Source organism: Sinocyclocheilus grahami, unplaced genomic scaffold (assembly GCF_001515645.1).
Source record: "Sinocyclocheilus grahami isolate Dianchi unplaced genomic scaffold, SAMN03320097.WGS_v1.1 scaffold251.1, whole genome shotgun sequence".
Taxonomy (NCBI): Eukaryota; Metazoa; Chordata; class Actinopteri; order Cypriniformes; family Cyprinidae; genus Sinocyclocheilus; species Sinocyclocheilus grahami.
This window is the reverse complement of record NW_015505430.1, coordinates 747888-768832: the sequence shown is the minus strand read 5'-3', so window position 1 is coordinate 768832 and position 20945 is coordinate 747888. Positions and strand designations below refer to the sequence as shown.

Below are 20945 nucleotides of genomic sequence, written 5' to 3'. Positions count from 1 at the left end.
TATTTTCTGCATATGAACGTATATTGCCTGAGGAATGGCATGAGATTAAATAGAGGTTGTGTGCACAGATATATTCGTCATTTTGACATTCTTTCTTGTACCTATCAAAGCCAACGAGACACATGGCGTCATTAGAATGTATAGAATGTGTTGTTTCAGTTAAGCTTCTCATGCTGTGACACAAAATGACAAGCTAATTGAGGTGAGTAGATAGGGATTACAAGAGAGAGAGAAAGATGGACAGTAACAGGTGCTAATCACAGAGGGATTCACGAAAGTAGGGCTCAATGGAAGCAAGGGTGATGACATCACTTTTCCCCCAATAGTACATCATGGCATAAATTGCAAATGCGTCACATACAATAAGGGGATACATTTTTTCAATGCTGTCATTCTCAACCTTCATGCTCATAATGGTTTCTATAGCTATATTCAGTTGCAAGGTTGAGACAATTAAAATGGCTAATATTGGCTTTGCCAGCTGCTCAGTTCTGCTGTGATCAGAATCCAACTTCCTGTGTCTCTCTTCTATCTTCTTCCTGTCTGTCTCAGGCATATTGTTGTGCACTCAACTTGTAACTCTTGTTTGGGACTATTTTGCCTTTTTTTCCCTCTTGTATCTCTCTCTCACTCGCTGGCTGTCTCTGACCTGCTGATACAGAAGCACACACCAGCCTGTCCGTCAAAGCCACCAAACAGGTGGTGCAGTAATGATCTCCCTTTCCCAACCCCCTCTTCTCCCCACGGCCCCTGTCTCTTACTCATAGACAAATATATTTGCATGTTTGTTGTCTTAAATTTAATTTATTGGCTACCATGGCATGTTTTATATCATATGTATCTTTATAGATAAATGTAGAGAACTTTTAGAGTACATTTAAAGGGGTCATATGATGCTGCTAAAAATAATATTATTTGGTGTAATGCAATGTGTTTATGCGGTTTAAGGTTCAAAAAACACATTATTTTCCACATAATGTACATTATTGTTTCTCCTCTATGCCCCGCCTTTCTGAAACGTGTCGATTTTTTACAAAGCTCATCGGTCTGAAAAGCGAGGTGTGCTGTGATTGGCCAGCTATCCAGTGTGTTGTGATTGGCCGAATGCCTCAAGCGTTTGACGGAAATGTTACGCCCCTTACCATACTGTGATGCCCTGTGCGGCCGCAGTAACGAGACAAAAACAGTAAAACCCATTATAAACGAGGCATTTGTTGCTTCCAGTGGGGACATAATTACTGATTATAATGATTTATACTGTCTTTTTATGCGTTGCGTATCGCGCTGCGTAAACATAAAACCATGTCTGCATTAGTGATCGGAGAAATGACAAACAACAAGCGCTACTCTACACTGCTCAAAACTCGTGTTTGAATCATCAGTAGCAAATTCTTTAAATATGAAAACGTACTTACAGTCTGTGAGTCAGAAGCGCCAGACTGTCCTTGCAAAGTTGAAATTGCCCCACTTTATAGAAACAGACACCGGCCATTGTAGGCTACTCTCCCAGGAAACAGTCCTCATCCCCCATAAAATGCGCTGCACACATCTAAATATTTGGGTTGAACGGTTCTGGAACAGTGTTGTAAATACAACTTAACCACTGATTTCTAGTCGTGTCCTCTTTTGGAAGGCCAAACAAAGTAGTGTCACTTTCACAACGAAACACACAGCGTCTCCAAAACATGGCGGCGGCAACAACAATACTACAGCGAGAATCAAAGTTAAGCCTTCTTTCTTTGCGTGAACATTTGGGCGGCGTTATGCAAATCTTCCCACATCGTGACATAGACATGTGGGGGCGTGTTAGAATGAGCCGTTTTAGGTAGGCGTGGTTGACTCTTAACTTTTATAAAGAATATCTCTTTGGATTTGAGACTTTAGTCTTTGCAACTTTACAGATCTTCTTTATGCACCAAGAGCTTGTAACACTCCAAAGAGAAAGGAAAAATTGAAATCGCATCATATGACCCCTTTAAATGGATAGTTCATTCAAAATTTTAATTGTATAATTATTTACTCACCGTCATGTTGTTCCAACCCTGTTGGTTTCTTCTGTGGAACATATTTTGAAGAAAATTGCGGTCCAAACAACACTGGATCCCACTGACTTCATTATGAACAAAAAGCAAATTTTTGAAATATCTTATAGGGGTCATATGATGCGATTTCAATTTTTCCTTTCTCTTTGGAGTGTTACAAGCTCTTGGTGCATAAAGAAGATCTGTAAAGTTGCAAAGACAAAAGTCTCAAATCCAAAGAGATATTCTTTATAAAAGTTAAGAGTCAGCCACACCTACCTAAAACGGCTCTTTCTAACACGCCCCCACATACCTACGTCACTATCTGGGAAGATTTGCATAACGCCGCCCAAATGTTCACGCAAAGAAAGAAGGCGTAACTTTTATTCTCGCTGTAGTATTGTTGTGGCCGCCGCCGCCATGTCGTGAAGGCGCTGTGTGCTTCGTTGTGAAAGCGAAACTACTTTGTTTGGCCTTCCAAAAGAGGACGTTATCGCTTCGTCATGCCTGGAGCTGATCCGTGCTTGTCGCTGAGGAAATACATCAACTTCGTGCTGTCGATCGCCGGATCGGATTTCACCGTAGACGAAGCGGAGTCCAGCCTGGGGTCGTCACATGTGGTTGCCGCAGGCATCACAATATGGTAAGGGACGTAACATTTCCGTCACACACTTGAGGAATTCGGCCAATCACAACACACTGGAAAGCTGGCTAATCAGAGCATTTTCAGACAGATGAGCTTTTTAAAAATCGACGCGTTTCAGAAAGGCGGGGCATAGAGGAGAAACAATAATGTACAGTATGTGGAAAATAATGTGGTTTTTGAACCTTAAACCGCATACATTGCCGTACATACATTCCATACATTTCATTACACCAAATACACAAAATAATGTTCTTTTTCGCAGCATCACATGACCCCTTTAAAAAAATAAGAAGAAAATCATAAAGATTTGGAATGACATAAGAGTGAGAGAATGACAGAATTTAAATTTTTGGGTTAACTGTCCCTTTAAGACCTCATGTCTGCATCCCTGCCAACATTATATATTTCTATCTTTCATGAATACATAGGAAATATTTTCTGTTCTGTGCTAATGCATTCTGTCCCTCACCTTAATAAAATAAACGCATTTCAAACACAATTCAAAAAGCCTTCCCAATAAAAGACTTAATAAAAAAATTAAGTAAAAATTTAAAATTGAAGGCAGTGAAACACAGTTCCTTTCTCCCCATCTCTTTCTGATCCAGCAGCGTTCTACATCCCTTTGTAGCTTTTATACAGCATATAATGTGCCGCTGAAGGTCACCAGCTTTTACAAGCTCCTTTGTATACCTGTAGAGGAAGGTCTGGCCTTGTCACCCCTTGTGAGAGAAAGAGGAGATAGGGAACACCGCAAGTTACTCACTCAGTAGTGTCAACCCCCAATGAATCTATCAGCAGACATGTGCGTGTGTGTGTGTGAGAGAGAGGGTTTTGAGGGGGCAGGGGCAGAGCTTCAGGGTGCTCTTTTGATAGCCCAACACAGTTGGCTCAACCCCTCGGTGTGGGGGTAGAGAGAGAGAGAACGAGGTGTACAGGGTGAATTCTGCGTTGAAGAAAAGAGGAAGAAACAGGGCCCTTTTCTCCCTAGATTTACCTGTGGAAGGGAATGAACAAACAGGCGAAAAAGAAGATAAGGAACAACCTTGTCACTGAGCATTGCCTCGATTTAACGTGCCTCAAGTTCTGCCCTTGTTCTCCACCTCAATAACAAGAATCTCTCGCTCTCTCCACTTTTAATATCTGTTCAACGCCACTCAGGGGAGTTCAGTCTGACTGTGAGTATTCATTTCCATTCATCCTATTGTCGTTATACATTTATTTGTGAATATATATGTTCTTTTGTGAAGGCATCTGGGTGCTTGTGTCTGTAAAGTCTAGAAGTTTTTGTGATCTTCATCTAAGGCCAATTTATTGCTTCAGTACTTGAAGTCAGTGGGTAGTGCAGTTCTGATTATCACAGAAGAGAGATGTACAGTGAAAAAATAAACTTGAAATCCAGCTCTAGGACACATAAATAAAACCAATTATTTCTGTAACTCAAGCCAGAAATACATGCACTCACTCTCATCTGCTCCAACAGGTCATTTTATCCTTGGCTAGTTGAGCAAAAATCCCTCCCATTGGAATAGTTTAAAAAGACAGTTCATCCAAAAATGAAAACTCTGTCATTATTTACTCACCCTCATGTCTTTCAAACCTGTATGAATTACTTTCTTCTGTGGAACACTAAAAGAGAAATTGTACTTTTAATGTACTAGTAACTCTTTCTTTAAGTGAACGGTGATTGAAGCTTTAAAGGGCTCATAAAGGCACTGTAAATGTAATCCGTATATAAATTGGGTGAACTCTTGTGCATATGGGAAGTAATGAGGGAGAATTTTCATTTTTGGGTGAACTAACCCTTTAAAACTTCAAAAAGGGTCTGAAAGCTCCATAGAATTGTTGCATATGTCCTTTCCACTATATTTCAAGTCTTCTGAAGCCATATGATAGCTTTGTTTGAGGAACTAACTGAAAAGGGATATTATTCAATCCACTGAGATGTTAATTGCTGCAAATCAGTGAGTTGAACTCTCATTCATGAACAAATCATTGTGAATTAATCTGGCTCAAAAGAATGATTTGTTTACAAATCTGTACTTCTTTCATAAACGTGCCATGAACTGCAAGGGTGGATGTCATTTTCTTGATTAACAGCTTCAAAAACGTTCTGTTTCTTGCTTAAACTGTAAAAAACATATGGCTTCAGAAGGCGCGGAATGCAGTGCGCAAGTTGTATGGACCACTTTTATGGAGCTTTTGCTTCCTTTTTGAAGCTAGAAAGCTCTAGTCAATATTCATTACATAGAAAGAAGGACATCTGTTGTGTTTTATTAAGTGATGCTGTTTACTGTCTCTTAGAATAGCAGAATAGTGTTATCTTCTGATTCCTCCTGTTTCTGTCAGTCATACACAGACTACACCAGTTGCTTGTGTTCCTGTGTTTTTCCCTCGCTCTCTTGATGGCAACTAGGATACGTTCAGGCCTGCTGTGACTATTCTTTGCTTTCTTTTTCTTCAGGGAGAGGAACGGGCGTAAGAAATCATCATAAGTATTTGCCCTGCAGGAGGAAGACGTATCTTTAAAGCCCCCACCCCTTCTTCCCCTGCTGTCTCTCCATTATGACCTTGCTGGCGTCTGAGAGGTCACTGCTCATACGCAGTAAGTTTCGCTCAGGTAAGAACAAAGGATGGATCACAAGACTGTATTCAAGCTGTCTGTCTGCTCTGGTTGGTGATGTGAGGTCTGATGAGCAGCTCCTAGTGGCTGTTTTGATTTGAACATCTTTGCAGAGCTGGAAACCCAGATGAATGTAGCTGGTCTTACAGAGCAGCTGGGATAAAATGAGGATGGGCTTGCTTGAATATTCAGAATAAAACTGATCTTTAGATAAAATGCAGCTTTATGTAACTAAAAATGTAATCACTACCAGTGCTGGGGTAACACATTACAAGTAATTTGAGTTCCATAATTAACTAGTAAAGTAACACATTACTTTTAAATTTATGAGAGTTACTTTTTCGAATGAGTAATGCAAGTTTTCCCAATTAGTCAATGAGAGCAGGGAGAGCAGCGATAATCCCCCTAGTGTAAACAGAACAGAACCAATCATTAATGTTCAATACTTTAATGTACACATTTTAGAAATTAGTCTGATTCAAAGGGGAATCAGAAGGCCGAATCCTGACTGGACGAGAGGAGGAGTTGGGGATGGAGGGGATAATTAGCTATTGAGCAACGCAAAAGCTGCTGATAATAATGCAGGACATTATATATGGATGCTGTGGTAGGTGTCGTATCCCTATAGGTAGATGTGGATCAGCTGATGCGAGCTTGACTAACGTGACCTGTCAGAACTAATGCTACACTTGATGTAATGCATTATTTTCCATAAAATGCAGTTATAGTAATGCAATTAGTTATTTTTTTTATGGAGTAGCACAATATTGTAATACATTACTTTTAAAAGTAACTTTCCCCAACAGTGGTCAACACACTCTCACAGTCTCCAAATCTAATTTAGAAGACATCTCAAAACCTCTGCAAAAATCCCCAAGGAAAACGATAAGAAACAAGGCAAATTTCATTAGATCGAATAGTCCATTTGTTTACAGTATATTGAATTTGGTTGTTCAAACCGGAGAAAGCTTGAACTGGTGGACGAGCCCCCAATTTATGTTACGACCATCTAGTGCCAGTCATAGCATAAATTAAACGTGCGCTCACTCCCAAGATATTATCAAACAAAGAATAGATTTATTAACAAACTTATAATGAAAATTAGTAACAAAGGGGACAAGTTTAGGAGTGGAATAACAAACAAAGGCCAAAATAACAAACAAAAATAACTACATTTAGTATACCCTTTAAATTCTCTAACCAAAATAAAACAGAGAAAAAAAAATACAACACAACTTCCCTAACTCCCTTATCACAAAACATAGAACAAACAATATAAAAGAAATGGCGTCACACTCCCTACTTCCCTTAAACTAAATATTTACAAATAACAATTGGAAATCAACTAAAATAAGAGCAGGTTACTAAAAGCAAGTTTTTCAAAGCACACACAATCACAGAGGAACCCAAGACAAAGCAAAACAAATGGCACGCATTAAGCCTCCTAGAATGTTTAGGGAGGTCCTTTTCACTGGAACCAGGACGAGACCAATCAGGAGCAGACCAATCAGGATCTCTGCTGGCTTGAGTGCAGGCCACACCTTCTCCTGCACAGACACACTCAAATACATACACATACTTCAACAGACCTGAGATGTAACACAATACTTTCAAGCAATCATTGAGTTTAGCTTGACAAACCATTTTCTGTATAACAGTATCATAGTTTCAGTTCATTATCATTGGAATATAAAAGCATTCTCAAATGAATTCTGAATAGCTGATATGATATGGACCTCCAAATTTTAGCGAATAACCCATCTTCATGAGGTTCCATGATTTCTCGTACTTCCCCGTATTGTACAAATGTGGCCAGCAGTACGGTCTTCCCTGAAGGACATGTGGACAGTGGACAAATTGTCTTTGTTGGTTCCCATCTGTGGTTGGAACACCTTCAAAAGCGGTGCCCTCTCTTCTTGGGTTCCCTATAAACATCCTGCTGGCAAGATTCTCAGACAAATGTCCAGCAGCACTCTTTGGTAATAACAAGAATCTGCCGTCAAAAATGCATTGAATTGACACTTTTTAAACAGTTTAGCTAATATTCAAAAAGGGACTGTCATTTTTAAAAGGAAGATCACATCCATGGAAAGCAAAAAGAATGTAATGCAATCAAAACCCCGTTCTGCTCTGGTACTGACCCTTAAATCAGCTGTGACCTTGGATGTGTTGTGTTATGTTGTGAGAAAGACAGCTGCCTATTTGAAAAAACCTGATCCATGGTGTACAAACAAGGGTACATGTATAAAACGGAGTTTGGAAAACAATGTAAGAATGTTTATTTCTAACAAAATTTAAAGGTCATTTATTTAATTTTGGCTATTTAAATTATAGTCTTAGTGCCTTAAAAATTCATGAACATGAACAAAACTGAAATAATTAGAACATTTCTTATTTTGCTGATTTATAGTTTGAGGATGAACATAAGGTAATTTGCCAGTATTTATATTTATTTATATTTATATTTATAAAATTGACATTTAAATGATTACATATCCAACAATAATGTATTTTTTCATTATTTCTTTACAGTCTACCAGGCAATTGATTATAGTTTTTCATCATGTGTTGATTTTAGTAATATATAATGTATCAGCTATGGAGGGATGATCTTGTATTAATCTGAAGAGATTAATATTTTTATAATGACAGCATTTTTTTAGAAGAATTTTTAGAGAATCAGATTTCAGAGAGCCACTTGCAAAAGAAATAAGAAATCAGGAAGGGGGCCAACACTTTTTCACACCACTGTACTTATATACTGAAGTATATATAAAAAGGTATATACTGAAATCTTGCCCTCAGTTGTTTTTATTTCTAAACACTGAAGCTTGTTTTTAAAATTAGATGTAATTTTTAATTTTATTTGATTGTTTGTTCATTTTTTAATATCACACTTAAAATATTCCTTCTAATCTGAAAGATATCAGTGAAATAGCTGTCCTGAGAAATAACCCTGGTCTCTGTGGCAGCTTTATAGCAGATTTTAGTTATTTAGTCTTTCAGGTCTAAATGGAAAAGAAAGGCAAGCAGTAAAAATGAAGAGTCAAGAACATTTCAAAGATGTCAGTGATAATGTAAAACAAATGCATAAATTAGGAAAAGGGTACAAAACCATATCCAAGTGTGGATGTCTCAGGGGGCTCTTTTGGCTCAATTATCAGACTTCATCAAACCGCCCAGACTCTGCTTAGAAAAGGTCAACCTCTAAACTTTCTGCACAAACAAAAAGGATACTATACAAGCCACAGAGAAGCCAACAGTCAAGAGTTCAGTACCTGAGAACAGAGTAAAAGTGCTCCAGTCAACCACAACAGGATGGCTGCTTAATGCAGAGAAATACTGCTAAAGGAACTGCTGAAAGATGTTAGGACTTAAACTACACTGTAAAAATGCCACAGTAAAAACCTGTTAAATGGTTAACGGTAAATTCCCCTACTATATACGGTGAAACACTGTATTGGACATTACATTTAATTTAACGGTAGTATACCGTTTTTGGAAGTGAAAAAGACCGTATAATTTACAGTGAATAACCATAAATTGACATTCCCAGAATTCCCTGCGTTACATTTCAAATTTGATGTTTTTTTTGTTGTTGAAATAACTATGTTTCTTCTTAGTTTTTCCTTATCAGTTTTGTATATTAGGGTTGTATGTTACACCAAATGTTGTTAAATGAATGTTTATTGCAGTTACCATGATGGTGTTTAGTGTTTGTGTGAATGACACTGTGCACCTTCTATATATGTTATTATTTAAAAGCTGCTTGTGATGGGCTTTGGTTCATCATGTGACTTTCTCATCACCACCTGCATTTGGTGGTTATCAGTGTATTACAAAGGTACAAAACAGATTTCAGTATTTCAGTAGGTTGGTAAATTAACATTATTTCAGTTATTGAAATTACGTAAATTTAAGTTAAAACAGTAAAACCTAAAATGTTGCTACCGTACTTTTTACTGTAAAATTCCAGCAACCACAGCTGCCAGTTTTTTACCGTATTTTTTTTTTTACAGTGTAGGATACTAGGGTAGTACATACTTACCCCAAATTACTTATTAATGCTTTCATTCCTGCCCACAATGGCTTTACTCAATATCAAAATGTTGGGATCAAATACTGATAACAGTTAATGGTTTGAGTGAAAAGCTGAATTGAATTTCAGAATGTCTTAGTATTTGGTTTGTCCTTCTTGCTTTTAGAAATATTTTTTTTAACAAGAGATATAAGAAATACAAAACGAATTTAATTGAAACGTTTAATTATACATTTGGTTGTTTTCATTATGTATTGATTTTCAGGCATTTTAATAGTAATATAACAGGTGGTACAGTTAGTAGAGTATCATAAAACTTGAACTATGATTATGCATCAATGCCATTATGTGATTAGAGCACACCAGTCATAGTCATTACTATAAACTGCCATGACAACATTTTTAATCCCAGTATTCCAACCTGATTTGGCTTGATGCCACTCAGCCTGTCATTCTCTTCCAGAGTGAAGTAAAATCAGGAAGAATTTCCTTAGCACGACTGACAGCGAGACAGGGGGTTGTCACAGTATAAGTGAGATCTGAGAGCTGTAAACTCCTCACTACGAGTACCTGTGTGTGCGAGAGAGAGAGAGAGAGAGCGAGACGGGGTGAAAGAGAGAGAGAGAGAGAGAGAGAGAGAGAGGGAGAGAGAGCGGGACAGCTGGATGGGGGATGGGAAGGCGACAGAAATAGACATTCAGAGGGATAAATAGTTACCCCCCTTCCTCTCACGTCCACTCTCAGATCTCAAAACTCAGCACAGAGATGCATCACAGGACAAGCCACCATACCTCATGACTCCTCCCACCTCTGACCTAGCTGTAATTCACCTGCTGGTTCAAGCATGTGTTTGTTTGTGAAGAAGTGTAGAATTTAATTTATAAGTGCCACAAACAGAGTTTGACTAGGTTAGTGAACAATGTATGTCTGCAGCGCCTGATTCATATCTAACTCATTTATGATCATCCGAGTGGTGCAGTTTACTTGTAATATGCTGGGTTTACAGATATAAATTAAGCTATATAATTCACAGAGATATCCTGCACTTTCCTTAAGGTGGTAAACTCAGGCTTTCGAGTTTTCTTCAATACAAAGACTGTGTATATTAAATAAAGTATTGTAAATATAGTTTTTATTGCATAATAATAAATATACTATATTTTTCAGTTCTGCAGTTGAGAATACAGAACCGCAGACAGCAGAATGAGCTTAATGCAGAGTCTGGTGAGTCTCTCTCTCTGTGTGTGTGTGTTTGTTTTGATTGTGCTTAGCCCCCAGGAAGTCTATGAAATTCCCCCTTATGGGGCAAGAAAATTATAATATATTTGATTCACTCATTTCAAACCAGCTGGACTGCTCTCTTTATGCATTTCAAAATATTAGCTTTGTAACAGGTTTTCTCCACCTTTTTGTTCATTCTCTGTCCTCAATAGGTACAAAGGCCTCTGTCCCTGATAAAGTTGGGGAGAAAGAAGTCAGGAGTGGTTTGGTGAGCCATTATTTATCTATGTCTTAGGAGTAAAATATAGAGCTAGCAGCAACCAAAAGTAAAATAAGTGGCTCCATGAAACAAAATTAATTTGAGGGAGAAGTTCCAAACTAAAACATACCATGGTTGGATCTAATAGTTTCCACGCTTGACACACTCCAGTTACAGTATGTGTGTGCCTTTGGTTTATATGAAAACAGACTGACGTGAAACAGGGTGCCAGTGTAGATAAGCAAACTACCTACTGATGCCAAAACAGTCTGATAACTGACATGATTTTATCTTTAACCTCTTTAGCATAATTTAATGTTTGTAATTACATGTCTAGTAGTTACTGTTGCAAACTATTAGTATTAGTCGTGAAACACTATTAGCACAGTTAATTATGTTTAGTAAGACAGTAAACAGCAGCTGGTTCAAGATAATTACTGTCAGGAGGGAAAAATGTAGTCTTACAAGAGAATGTTACCATCCAGAGCAAACAATTAGTTCTTTTTAGCATCTTCACCACTGTGCTATATTTCAGTAACTATTGGGGAAATAAAGGTTTACAGTATTTGTTGACATTTGTTGATGGTGATTTGACTGGCTGTTTCTCAATGCAGCGTCAGACTGAAGATGGTGCCACTCAGAAGTCGCCCCCTAGTGGTCTGACTGCTCAAACTGCACCAGGTGATAACATCATCCACGGCGATTAAGAGTTTGCCAATAGTTCCTGACCTTCAGTCATAATAGAATATCCCAATAACAGTACTGAAAAGAGCTGTAACCTTAAAGCTGGAATGAGCAGTTTGTCCATTATCCATTCACACATCCATCAGTCCCCATTCATCAAACAGCTCTTCGTGTTTGCAAGTCATTCATGCACTTATTATCAGTAGCTTTCTGAATGTCTGAATTGGATAACCCCTGCAACAAATTATTTTGTGAAAAATTATTCATATCTGTCTTTAAAATATTCCTTCCTCTTCTCCTGTCTTATTATAAAGCAGAGCAATTGATCTGCCATTCACATTCCCCATCTTGCACTATTCATTTTGTTCTCTCTCTGATTCTCATATCTTGTTCTCACTTTCTCTTTCCATATGTCTCTCGCTCACAGACAGGAGTTATAGCAGAGCTCACAGGCAAAAGAAAGCCCGTCTGGTTGAAGATCTGGGTGAGAAAATCCAGAGTCAGCCTGGACCACTTGAAGTCCTGCAGAGGCATATTCTGCCTCTAGAGAACAGTGAGTCATTGAAAATAACTGAAAAAGATGCCTCACAAACTGAGCATAAACTCAAGCTAAATATTTTATATACACAGACAAACACACACATACGTGTATATTATAGTATTACACTAACATTTAATTAGGGTCATATAATTTCTTGTAATTGTAACATGGTTAACATGTTAACACAGTTGCTTTTTAAAGACAGAAAACTAAATATTGTACATTTACACAGTTATTGAGTTCAGCAATGAGTGGATGACATAGTAAATATGTGCATATACAGTAAAGACACCAGAAAGAGGTAAATGAACAATAACAAACAGATATAAAGACATAGATGTATTATTATATGTCACATATATGTATAATAATTTAATGGTCATAATGACATAGTTCAGATGGCACACATCATAAAGCAATTTTATAGGACTTCTAATCATAAAATAAATAAAAGAGCAATTAAAATTTTTTTTTAGCCAAAGGAATTAACTCCTAGACAGACTTTATTAAATGGGCATACTTTTCATTTTATTCATGATTATTGTCCTTGATCAGATCCAGTCAGCTTAAAAGATTCCAAACATATATTTTTTAGAAATCACGCAGCACAGAATTAAATGCAACATTCGTTGTTAAAACAATTAATATATATATATTTTATCAAATGTAATTGTAATGCATATTGTGCATTGCTGTTAGAGGTGAGGTTTCAATTATTTTTCCACTTTTATATGGTTATACTACCTTAGTGTACCTAGTGCATTAAACGGGTCCTATTATGCTTTTTCACTTTTTCAACTTTAGTTAGTCTGTAATGTTGCTGTTTGAGCATAAAAAAGATCTGTGAAGTTACAAAGCTCAAAGTCCAATTCAAAAGGAGATATTTTATTTAACAGAATTCACTTTTCAAAAACTACAACGAACGACTCATTTGGACTACAACACATATTTTCCGGGATTTGTGATATCACAAATATCGACGAATGAGACGAGACCTGGTTGAGCTGCACTAGAGAAGGCAACGAGTGTTATCACTATGTCGGAGACATGCTAGCTTTCCCAAGGCAGACGAACGTAGAGTGATTACAATCATCCGCGCTTAAATTTGATTTTGACGCAATATTTACACTGAAGCTCGCAAGCGGCTATGGTAAGGGGCGTGACATTTCCCAACCAGGCGCCGAGTGCTGCCAATCACAACACACACTGGCCCAGCTAACCAATCACAGCACATTTCGTATTTCAGAAGGCGGACCTTCATTTGATACAGGAACTATTCGAGCCGTTCATGCCAGACTGGGGAGAGAGGTGTTGTAATAATGTAAAATATGTGAAAGATAACGTGTTTTTCGAACAACCTAGTATGAGAGCCTGTTCTACACCCCCAGAACAAAATCAAGACTTTGTAAAAGAGCACAATATAATTAACACTAATTATATTTATTGGAGCTGATAGCCATGTCAGCAGTGTTCCGGCATGCAGTGTGGTTGTTCTTTGGGTGACCCAAGTTCGAATCCCGGTGTGTGGACATTTCCAATCCCGTCACCTCTCTTTCTCCCACTTTGCTTCCTGTCAACTCTCCAACTTATAAATTAATAATTCTCACAAGGTGTAGATGTGTAAACAAACATTATATTACAGCTGCACATTTCCACATATAGCAGCATTTAACTTATACAGAGAATTGTTCAGAAAAGCTTACATTTGCTCACATTTCCTTTGCCTCAGCTGCTTCATTGCCATCAGATGTCTTTGAAGATGACAACTCCTCTTCTGCCTCTGCATCTCCCGAGCAACTCGGTATGCACCAATCTCCTGGCTTATCATCATCACCTGGGCAAGGAGGTGACCAATCGCTGAGTGATACATCATCTGTTGCTACGCCCATCAGCCCAAACAGTGTACAGGTATAAGAGTCATAAAACACCTACACAATATTAGACCAAATTAACTGACAATGTACTTTTTGCCTTGAATCCTTTTCCTCAGTTTAAAAAGTGAGCAGTTTTGTGAGCAATGTGGTATTATCTAAATATTTATCTGTTTATATAAGCATTGCTATCAGCCAAACATAGCAGCACTGGGTCGACCAATGATATGAGAATGGGAACCAGCTGTTTGCAGTGTTTGGAATATTTTTTTTCATCCTACTAGTGGTGCAGAAATGACATATTACACCTTTATATTCAGGTTAAAAAGCTGGAAGATGGTTGTTTAAAATTTTCACCACTATCAACTTTTCAAAACAGTGCAGATTGGCGTTGCTCCCGGCAACCGAGTGCATCAGCCAACCAATGACCATGACAGTAATGGGGTCAAACTCCATATCAACAACTGGGAGACCCAAAGGGATGTACATGCCCTCCCAGACACCACCACTGCTGCCAAAGGTATTCACTCACACAGAGATTTGAATGAATGATTTGTTTAACTCCTCGCCCCATTTCATTCTTCATTATTTCTCTCATCCACTTGCTCATGTAATTTTTCCACATTATATTGCTCACATTCTCTCTTTGTATGCCTCAAGACAGCACAGCCATCAGCTGCACCTTCTCATTCCATTCTGGGTGGGCCCTTAACTTCATCCCGCCCTCCACGGCCACGAAAGCCTCGCGATTCAAAACCTAAAATGAGGAAGTTGAAATACCATCAGTACATTCCCCCAGATCAAAGGACTGGGACTGGAAGCGGAGCCGGAAGTGCTACACAAAAGCATAATAACAGTCAGGCTCAGCTCACTGATTCCTCTTACTCCCACCTCTTGCAACAACAGCAGGTGTTCTTACAACTACAAATTCTTAACCAGCAACAACAGCTCCCTGTGACAAACAGGTAAGCCTTCAAATAAAGCACTGATGAAATAATCATGATTTATACAACTAAAGCCGGGTCCATGTGTACAATTTTTACGGTTTTCAGATTGTAGAATATTATCATAGTGACATCTTAAGTAAAAGCCATGGCACACTGTGCAACATCATTCTTTTATGTCACTCAAAAATATATCGGTTGATCCCTTGGTGCCCCCAGGTAGACGAGATAGTGCCCCATTGATAGTTTGTGCCCTACGTGGGCTGTGTACTCCTTGCATAGGGAGCACATGGTACTGTGAATAAATAACATTGCAGCCAAGAGAACTGTTGACAGTTCAACAACAGTCACAATAGAGGAGGCAAATATTTATCACAAAGGTTTACACGGCTGTCAGTGAACATCACACAAATAGCATGATTACACTACACTTTTATGATCAGAACAGATTTTAAAATATTATGCATCACTTGCCAACTTTGTAAATGATTACAGCAAAAAAATCTAGGCTAAAGTCTGAAGATTACATAAGTTGTTTCAACCACAACAGCCTCACACTAAAACACATGCCTTCCCAGTGCTAGTAGATGCACATCAGGTGTGAACAAACAAGGATGTACAGGAGCTGGCTAGTTGATGGTGCAACTCTGTGCTCTGGGTTATGAAAAATACAAGCCAAGCTCATTTGGATGTGGTCCTGGGTGGGTAGAGGTGGTCAGTATGGCCTCAATAGACTGCAACAGGAGTTGAAAGTGAGTACTGCTAAAAGTCTTTCTCGGGAGCATCAAACCCTCCAACATGTTTAATGTCCACTGACTAGATGGCATCATAGTCTGACTGTAAAAAATATCAGGGTCTGTAACAGCATACACAACATGAAATCAAATTTGAGCTCCCAAAATTTCCAGGCTGGCTCTGATTCGAGGCATCTAGCACAGACTTGCCTCAACTACAAATCGCGGCAAAAGTCAGGGTTACAATTGTGTAGTGTAATCCAGTCCTATATGATGAAAGACTGATGGTTTTATGCTAAGATGATAAATCTTTTGCGATCCTTGAAATTGATCCCAGACAGCAAAATCATAGCTAAACTTTTACTGTGCAAACCTGGGTTAAAGGGATAGTTCACCCAAAAAAAGAAAAATTCTGTCATTAATTACTCACCCTCATGTCGTTTCAAACCCATAAGACCTTCGATCATCTTCGGAACACAAATGAAGATATTTTTGATGGAATCTGAGAGCTGTCTGACCCTCCCATAGACAGCAATACAACTGAAATGTTCCCAAGTCCAGAGACGTAGCAAGGAGATCGGTAAAATAATCCATGTGACATCAGGGGTTCAACCGTAATTTTACGAAGCTACGAAAATACTTTTTTTGCACAAAAGAAAGAAAAATAACGAGTTTATTCAACAATTTGTCTCCTCCGCATCACCCTGTAGCACCATTTTGGAGAATATCAGCTGGACGTAAACAACGTATGCTGTTCTGTGTCAGCTGCGTCACGCCGTATCTGTTTCCTACGTTGTTGTGATTTGATCTGAATGAAAACAGCATATCTGTGTGTGACGCAGCTGACACAGAACAGCATACGCTGTTTACATCCAGCTGATACTCTCCAAAAGGGCGCTACAGGGTGACGCGGAGGAGACGAATTGTTGAATAAAGTCTTTTTTTTTCTTTTGCGCACAAAAAGTATGCTCGTAGCTTCGTAAAATTTCAGTTGAACCCCTGATGTCACATGGATTATTTTACAGATCTCCTTGCTACATTTCTGGACTTGGGAACATTTCAGTTGTATTGCTGTCTATGGGAGGGTCAGACAGCTCTCAGATTCCATCAAAAATATCTTAATTTGTGTTCCGAAGATGAACGAAGGTCTTATGGGTTTGAAACAACATGAGGGTGAGTAATTAATGACTGAATTCAAATTTTTTTGGTAAACTAACCCTTTAAGAGATGCTACTCTTTGATCTGAATGGTAAAAATCTACTTCAAGATAGTGCCATCCCGAAAGCCTTATTTATATACCTATATTATACATCCAAACAATAGTGAGAACCATATGAAGATTTCTGGAACTACACCTCAAAGTTCCCCTCAGTCTGGAACACCATCAACAAACCCCTCTACTCCTGATACAAGTCCCACCCACCAGGCAGAGTTACTTCCCTTAAACCTTGATGACTTAACGGTAAGAATCTATTTGGTTAAGATAACTCACTCTAGATCAGTGGTGTCCAATCCTGCTCTTGGAGGGTTACTTTCCTGCTGACTTCAATTGCAACCCTGCTCCAACACACCTGCCTGTTACTTTTAAGGAGGCTACACCCGAAAGCTTAGGCAACTGACTTGTTGCCTCGCTGCCCTATCAGGCAATGACTTCACAGGCAGTGTTTGCACATTAAAATACCTGTTAAAACTGAAGGCATTGCAGTAGATAGGATGTGTAACAATAAATTGTTTTCGGATGTCTTTTTGCCTTCCTACCTCCTTAATTTTCAGATTTCAGACACAACCGTAATCCTGAACACTTTGATTACCTAGTTCAAGTGTGTTTGATTAGGGTTGGAACTAAACTCTGCAGGACAGTGGCATTCCAGGAGTGGGTTTGAACACCCCTGATTTAGATTATCTGGTCTTCATAAACTGTTTGTAGGAACAAGCTTTGTATAGAACATTGAAGTTATTTCTTCTCCTTTTCAGGTCTCAGTTCTTCGCCAGCAACTGCGGAAACGTGGACTCCCAGTTTCTGGCACGAAGCCTGCACTATTAGAGAGACTCCGTCCTTTCCAGATGCCTCGTCCCCCATTAACACCTGTGCCGCTTTGCCAGCTAGGGGCCACACAGGAACCCTCCCACCCTGCCAGCCTCAACCGAATCTCTACCAGCATAGACACCTCCGCCAACCCTGCTCCAGTGTACATCAACCCTTCGGGTTTAGTAGAGCAAAGCTTAGGTAGTGATAGTTACCTCACTTCTTCTTCTGCTGGCTCCAGCCCCACCTTACATAGCTCCTCCCCTCCAATGCCCTCTGGTACTACGTGGAGGCCAGGTCAGGCAGTAGATGAACTTAGTGTGGAGCTGGAAATGAGAGAGAGGATGAGGAGCAGACCCAGAGAAGGAGCAAAGGACACTCAGGTGTGTTTGAATACTTGACTAGGAGGTGAATCATTTGGAAATTTGTAGCATTTCCTATTATTCTCTTTATTTAAGGTGAATCTATTTAGTTACAAGTACTTTAAGTATTTAATGTACTATTTAATTCCTTCTGTTTTTTCCAGCTGTGTGAAAGTTCCCTTCATCCGTTCCTGCAACAGGAGCCAGGATGCACCAGAGGGAAACCAGACACTGGTGGACAGGAACTGCTCTTCACGTACTGCACTGGTGATGGAAAAGTATGTACTTTCAGTATTTAGTAAGACAGAATGGGGACATACTACTGCATTATTAAATTGCATCAAGCTATCTTGTTGTTCAGGAAACTATGGGTAATATTAGGCCAAATACAATAACTAATTTCACATCATACAAGAAAGTATTTCTTTGTATTTATTCCTAATCTTAGGTGAACTGCTGCCAGCTCTGTGATGTGATTGGTCAAGACTTTGATTTGCCCATGCAAATCACTGCCAGTCCAGCACAAGCATCACCTACTGTCCGGAGTCTGGAAGAGGAACTACAGGAGGCCATTCAAAGAGTGCAGGTTAGTGTTTTTGAGTTTGTGTGCTGTCTGCTGTCTGACCATTACTATGTTATGCAGCTATTGATGTATTGATTGCTGTTCATCAACAATGAGCACTGAGCGATTGACATTCTCCCCACTCTTTCTTTCATCATGTAAGATGGACACCAGTCAATCCATAGATGACATTTTGGACGAGACTATTAGTTGTTCAGGTGAGTGAAATTTGACTAGTGGCGACTGAAGCTTTTCAGGAAAAAAGGAAGCAAATATATTGCTTACCAATGGCAAAAAATTTACTTAGATGACATTTTAGGTTGGCCGGACATATTGACATGCTTATGCTGGTCACAGTTCGCTAATAGGTTATACACGACAAACATTTCAAACACCATGAATCATGTCTTTATCTTTCAGATAACTCTTTACTGATCACAGATGTCCAGTCAGCCACTAACGTCCTTTCAGTCTCTTCCCCTGGCCCACAGCCTGACCAATCACAGTCCACCAAGCGCCAAAAAGACGACAACTTCCTGTCCTCTCCTCTGTGCTCTTCGCTTCTTTTAGAGCTTCCTCCCTCACCTAACAATGCTCCACCCCTCAGTTCAACCCCAGCTCCCCTTCCTCCTCCCCCCATCTGCACCACTCCACCATCTAGGTCACTGTCCAGGAAAAGAAGGTCAGAGGTTCCTGCTTTTGACCCTGCTGATTGGCTGGAGTCCTTGACCTCTGGCCTGCACCCGCTGACGCCACCCACCGCCCCGTTTCTAGAGAGCAGTTCTGGCCTTGACTCAGACCTGAACATCAACAGAGTCCTCGACCTGATGGTGGAGCAATGGTGAGGAAGGGGCCGTAATGTGTGTCTATATGTGCGTATGGCTAATTGGATGCATGATTGGAAATTAACCAACTTTCAAATCGTGTACCTTCGAGAGAAGACCCCTCATCCTTTCATTCGTTCCTCTGTTTTTGCATCCATTAATCTCTGTCAACTGATGTGACCAAACAGATCTGACTGGTGTTGACTGCTAACCTCTACTCCACGCAATGTCGAGAGAAAGAGGGAAATGGAAAAGGAGATATGCTTTGGTAACTCATACAGAAAGATCCACAAAGAGCATGTGCACATATGCCACACTTTCGCAATGACTTGTATTTTTATAAAAGCTTTAAAAATGGAAAAAGAATATATTATACAAAAAAAGTGGGTTTCTCCGTTGATTTGCCTCTTGCTTCAGTGCCAGACAAACTATCGGCATGTGGCAAGTGTGTGGAGCAGCGGGAGCTTCAAACAATCTGTGTGTATTTGCAGGGAAGTGTATGCGCTCCCTGTATGTGTGAGCACGCTTCTCTTGGCTGCTTTATCTGTGTGTGTGTTGGTGTTGGTGCATACACACTTGCCAGCATGTTCTGTATCTACAATTTCAATGCACCATAAATGAGGTGCCTAAAGCATCCACTTGTTTCTGTTTATACTGGTGTACATTTTTCCATTTAGTTTCATGTTATGTTATGCTTTGTCTGGACTAGTGCATCATGGGACTGATGTTAACCCAAAAGCATTGGCCCAACAACAGAAAATAATTCTGGTCTGAGGCCAGTATGCACCTTCAGCGGGATTGAAACCACAAATTAGGTTGGGACCTTAGGAGAATGTGTTTTAAAAAAGCCTAATGTAATTAAATCAGAAAATATAAAGGTATTTGAGCTGATTGATCAGCCTGGCCAGAAAACACTGTGCAAAGTTAAAGAAGTTATCTTTCAACCGCTACTCATTAAATTTTCTTAATGGGACCCATATAACATCATCTACCATTGTTGTTTACAGACATTTGACCTTTTGACTGGCCAATGCTTTTATGCATTTCTCTGGACAATGCAGTACATTACTGCTTCCAAGAAAGGGCACATGAAAACAACACATTTAAATGTCCAAAGAAAGTGAAACATGAAATCTTTATTCTGTTCCAGTCTTATACAGGTGCATCTCAATAAATTAGAATGTCGTGGAAAAGTTAATTTATTTCAGTAATTCAACTCAAATTGTGAAACTCGTGTATTAAATAAATGAACTTTTCCACGACATTCTAATTTATTGAAATGCACCTGTATGTGAAAGTGTATGTGTAAATAGGACAATGTGTTTGATAATCAAATATATTGCCCTGAGTTCAGTATGCAGACAGGTGCTGGAGAATCACAGCATGTGTACAGCTGGACTTTGTTCTCAAATGAGTTTTTTTATGTAACCCTACAAAACACAACTATTGTTTCTTTTAATCCACGTCTAAGTAAATCAATGACCAACCAAAAAGCAAACATATTAAGTGTTTGATCTGACATATTCACTTATATATTTATTGAGTAATTTATTAAAACTCTGCCAACTATTCATGTACAAGTCATATAGTA

At 39.1% G+C, this 20945-nt stretch overlaps 1 protein-coding gene across 4 annotated transcripts; it reads left to right on the top strand.

Annotated features, from left to right (window-relative positions):
* Window positions 1-3583: 3583 nt before the first annotated feature.
* Window positions 3584-20542, top strand: LOC107598410 (myocardin-like). 4 transcript variants are annotated; one of them, XM_016289735.1, is made up of 15 exons: window positions 3584-3842; window positions 5129-5284; window positions 10494-10550; window positions 10760-10815; window positions 11421-11487; window positions 11918-12043; window positions 13761-13939; window positions 14282-14422; window positions 14563-14867; window positions 16904-17042; window positions 17555-17989; window positions 18133-18246; window positions 18417-18554; window positions 18694-18748; window positions 18951-20542. In XM_016289735.1, the coding sequence occupies exons 2-15, from the start codon at window positions 5230-5232 to the stop codon at window positions 19373-19375; spliced, it is 2292 nt and encodes a 763-aa protein (XP_016145221.1). In that variant the 5' UTR covers window positions 3584-3842; window positions 5129-5229; the 3' UTR covers window positions 19376-20542. The 4 variants fall into 4 exon arrangements, with proteins under 4 accessions (XP_016145221.1, XP_016145220.1, XP_016145219.1 ...); XM_016289734.1 differs by having other exon boundaries at window positions 14279-14422; XM_016289733.1 differs by having other exon boundaries at window positions 13755-13939.
* The last annotated feature ends 403 nt before the right edge of the window (window positions 20543-20945 follow it).

Bases quoted from the DNA above. Each gene is read 5' to 3' on its own strand.
- LOC107598410 (XM_016289732.1), top strand. From the start codon at position 5,230: ATGACCTTGCTGGCGTCTGAGAGGTCACTGCTCATACGCAGTAAGTTT. The intron at 11,488-11,917 runs GTGATAACATCA...TCTCGCTCACAG, and splicing joins GACTGCTCAAACTGCACCAG to ACAGGAGTTATAGCAGAGCT. The intron at 18,749-18,950 runs GTGAGTGAAATT...TTTATCTTTCAG, and splicing joins CGAGACTATTAGTTGTTCAG to ATAACTCTTTACTGATCACA.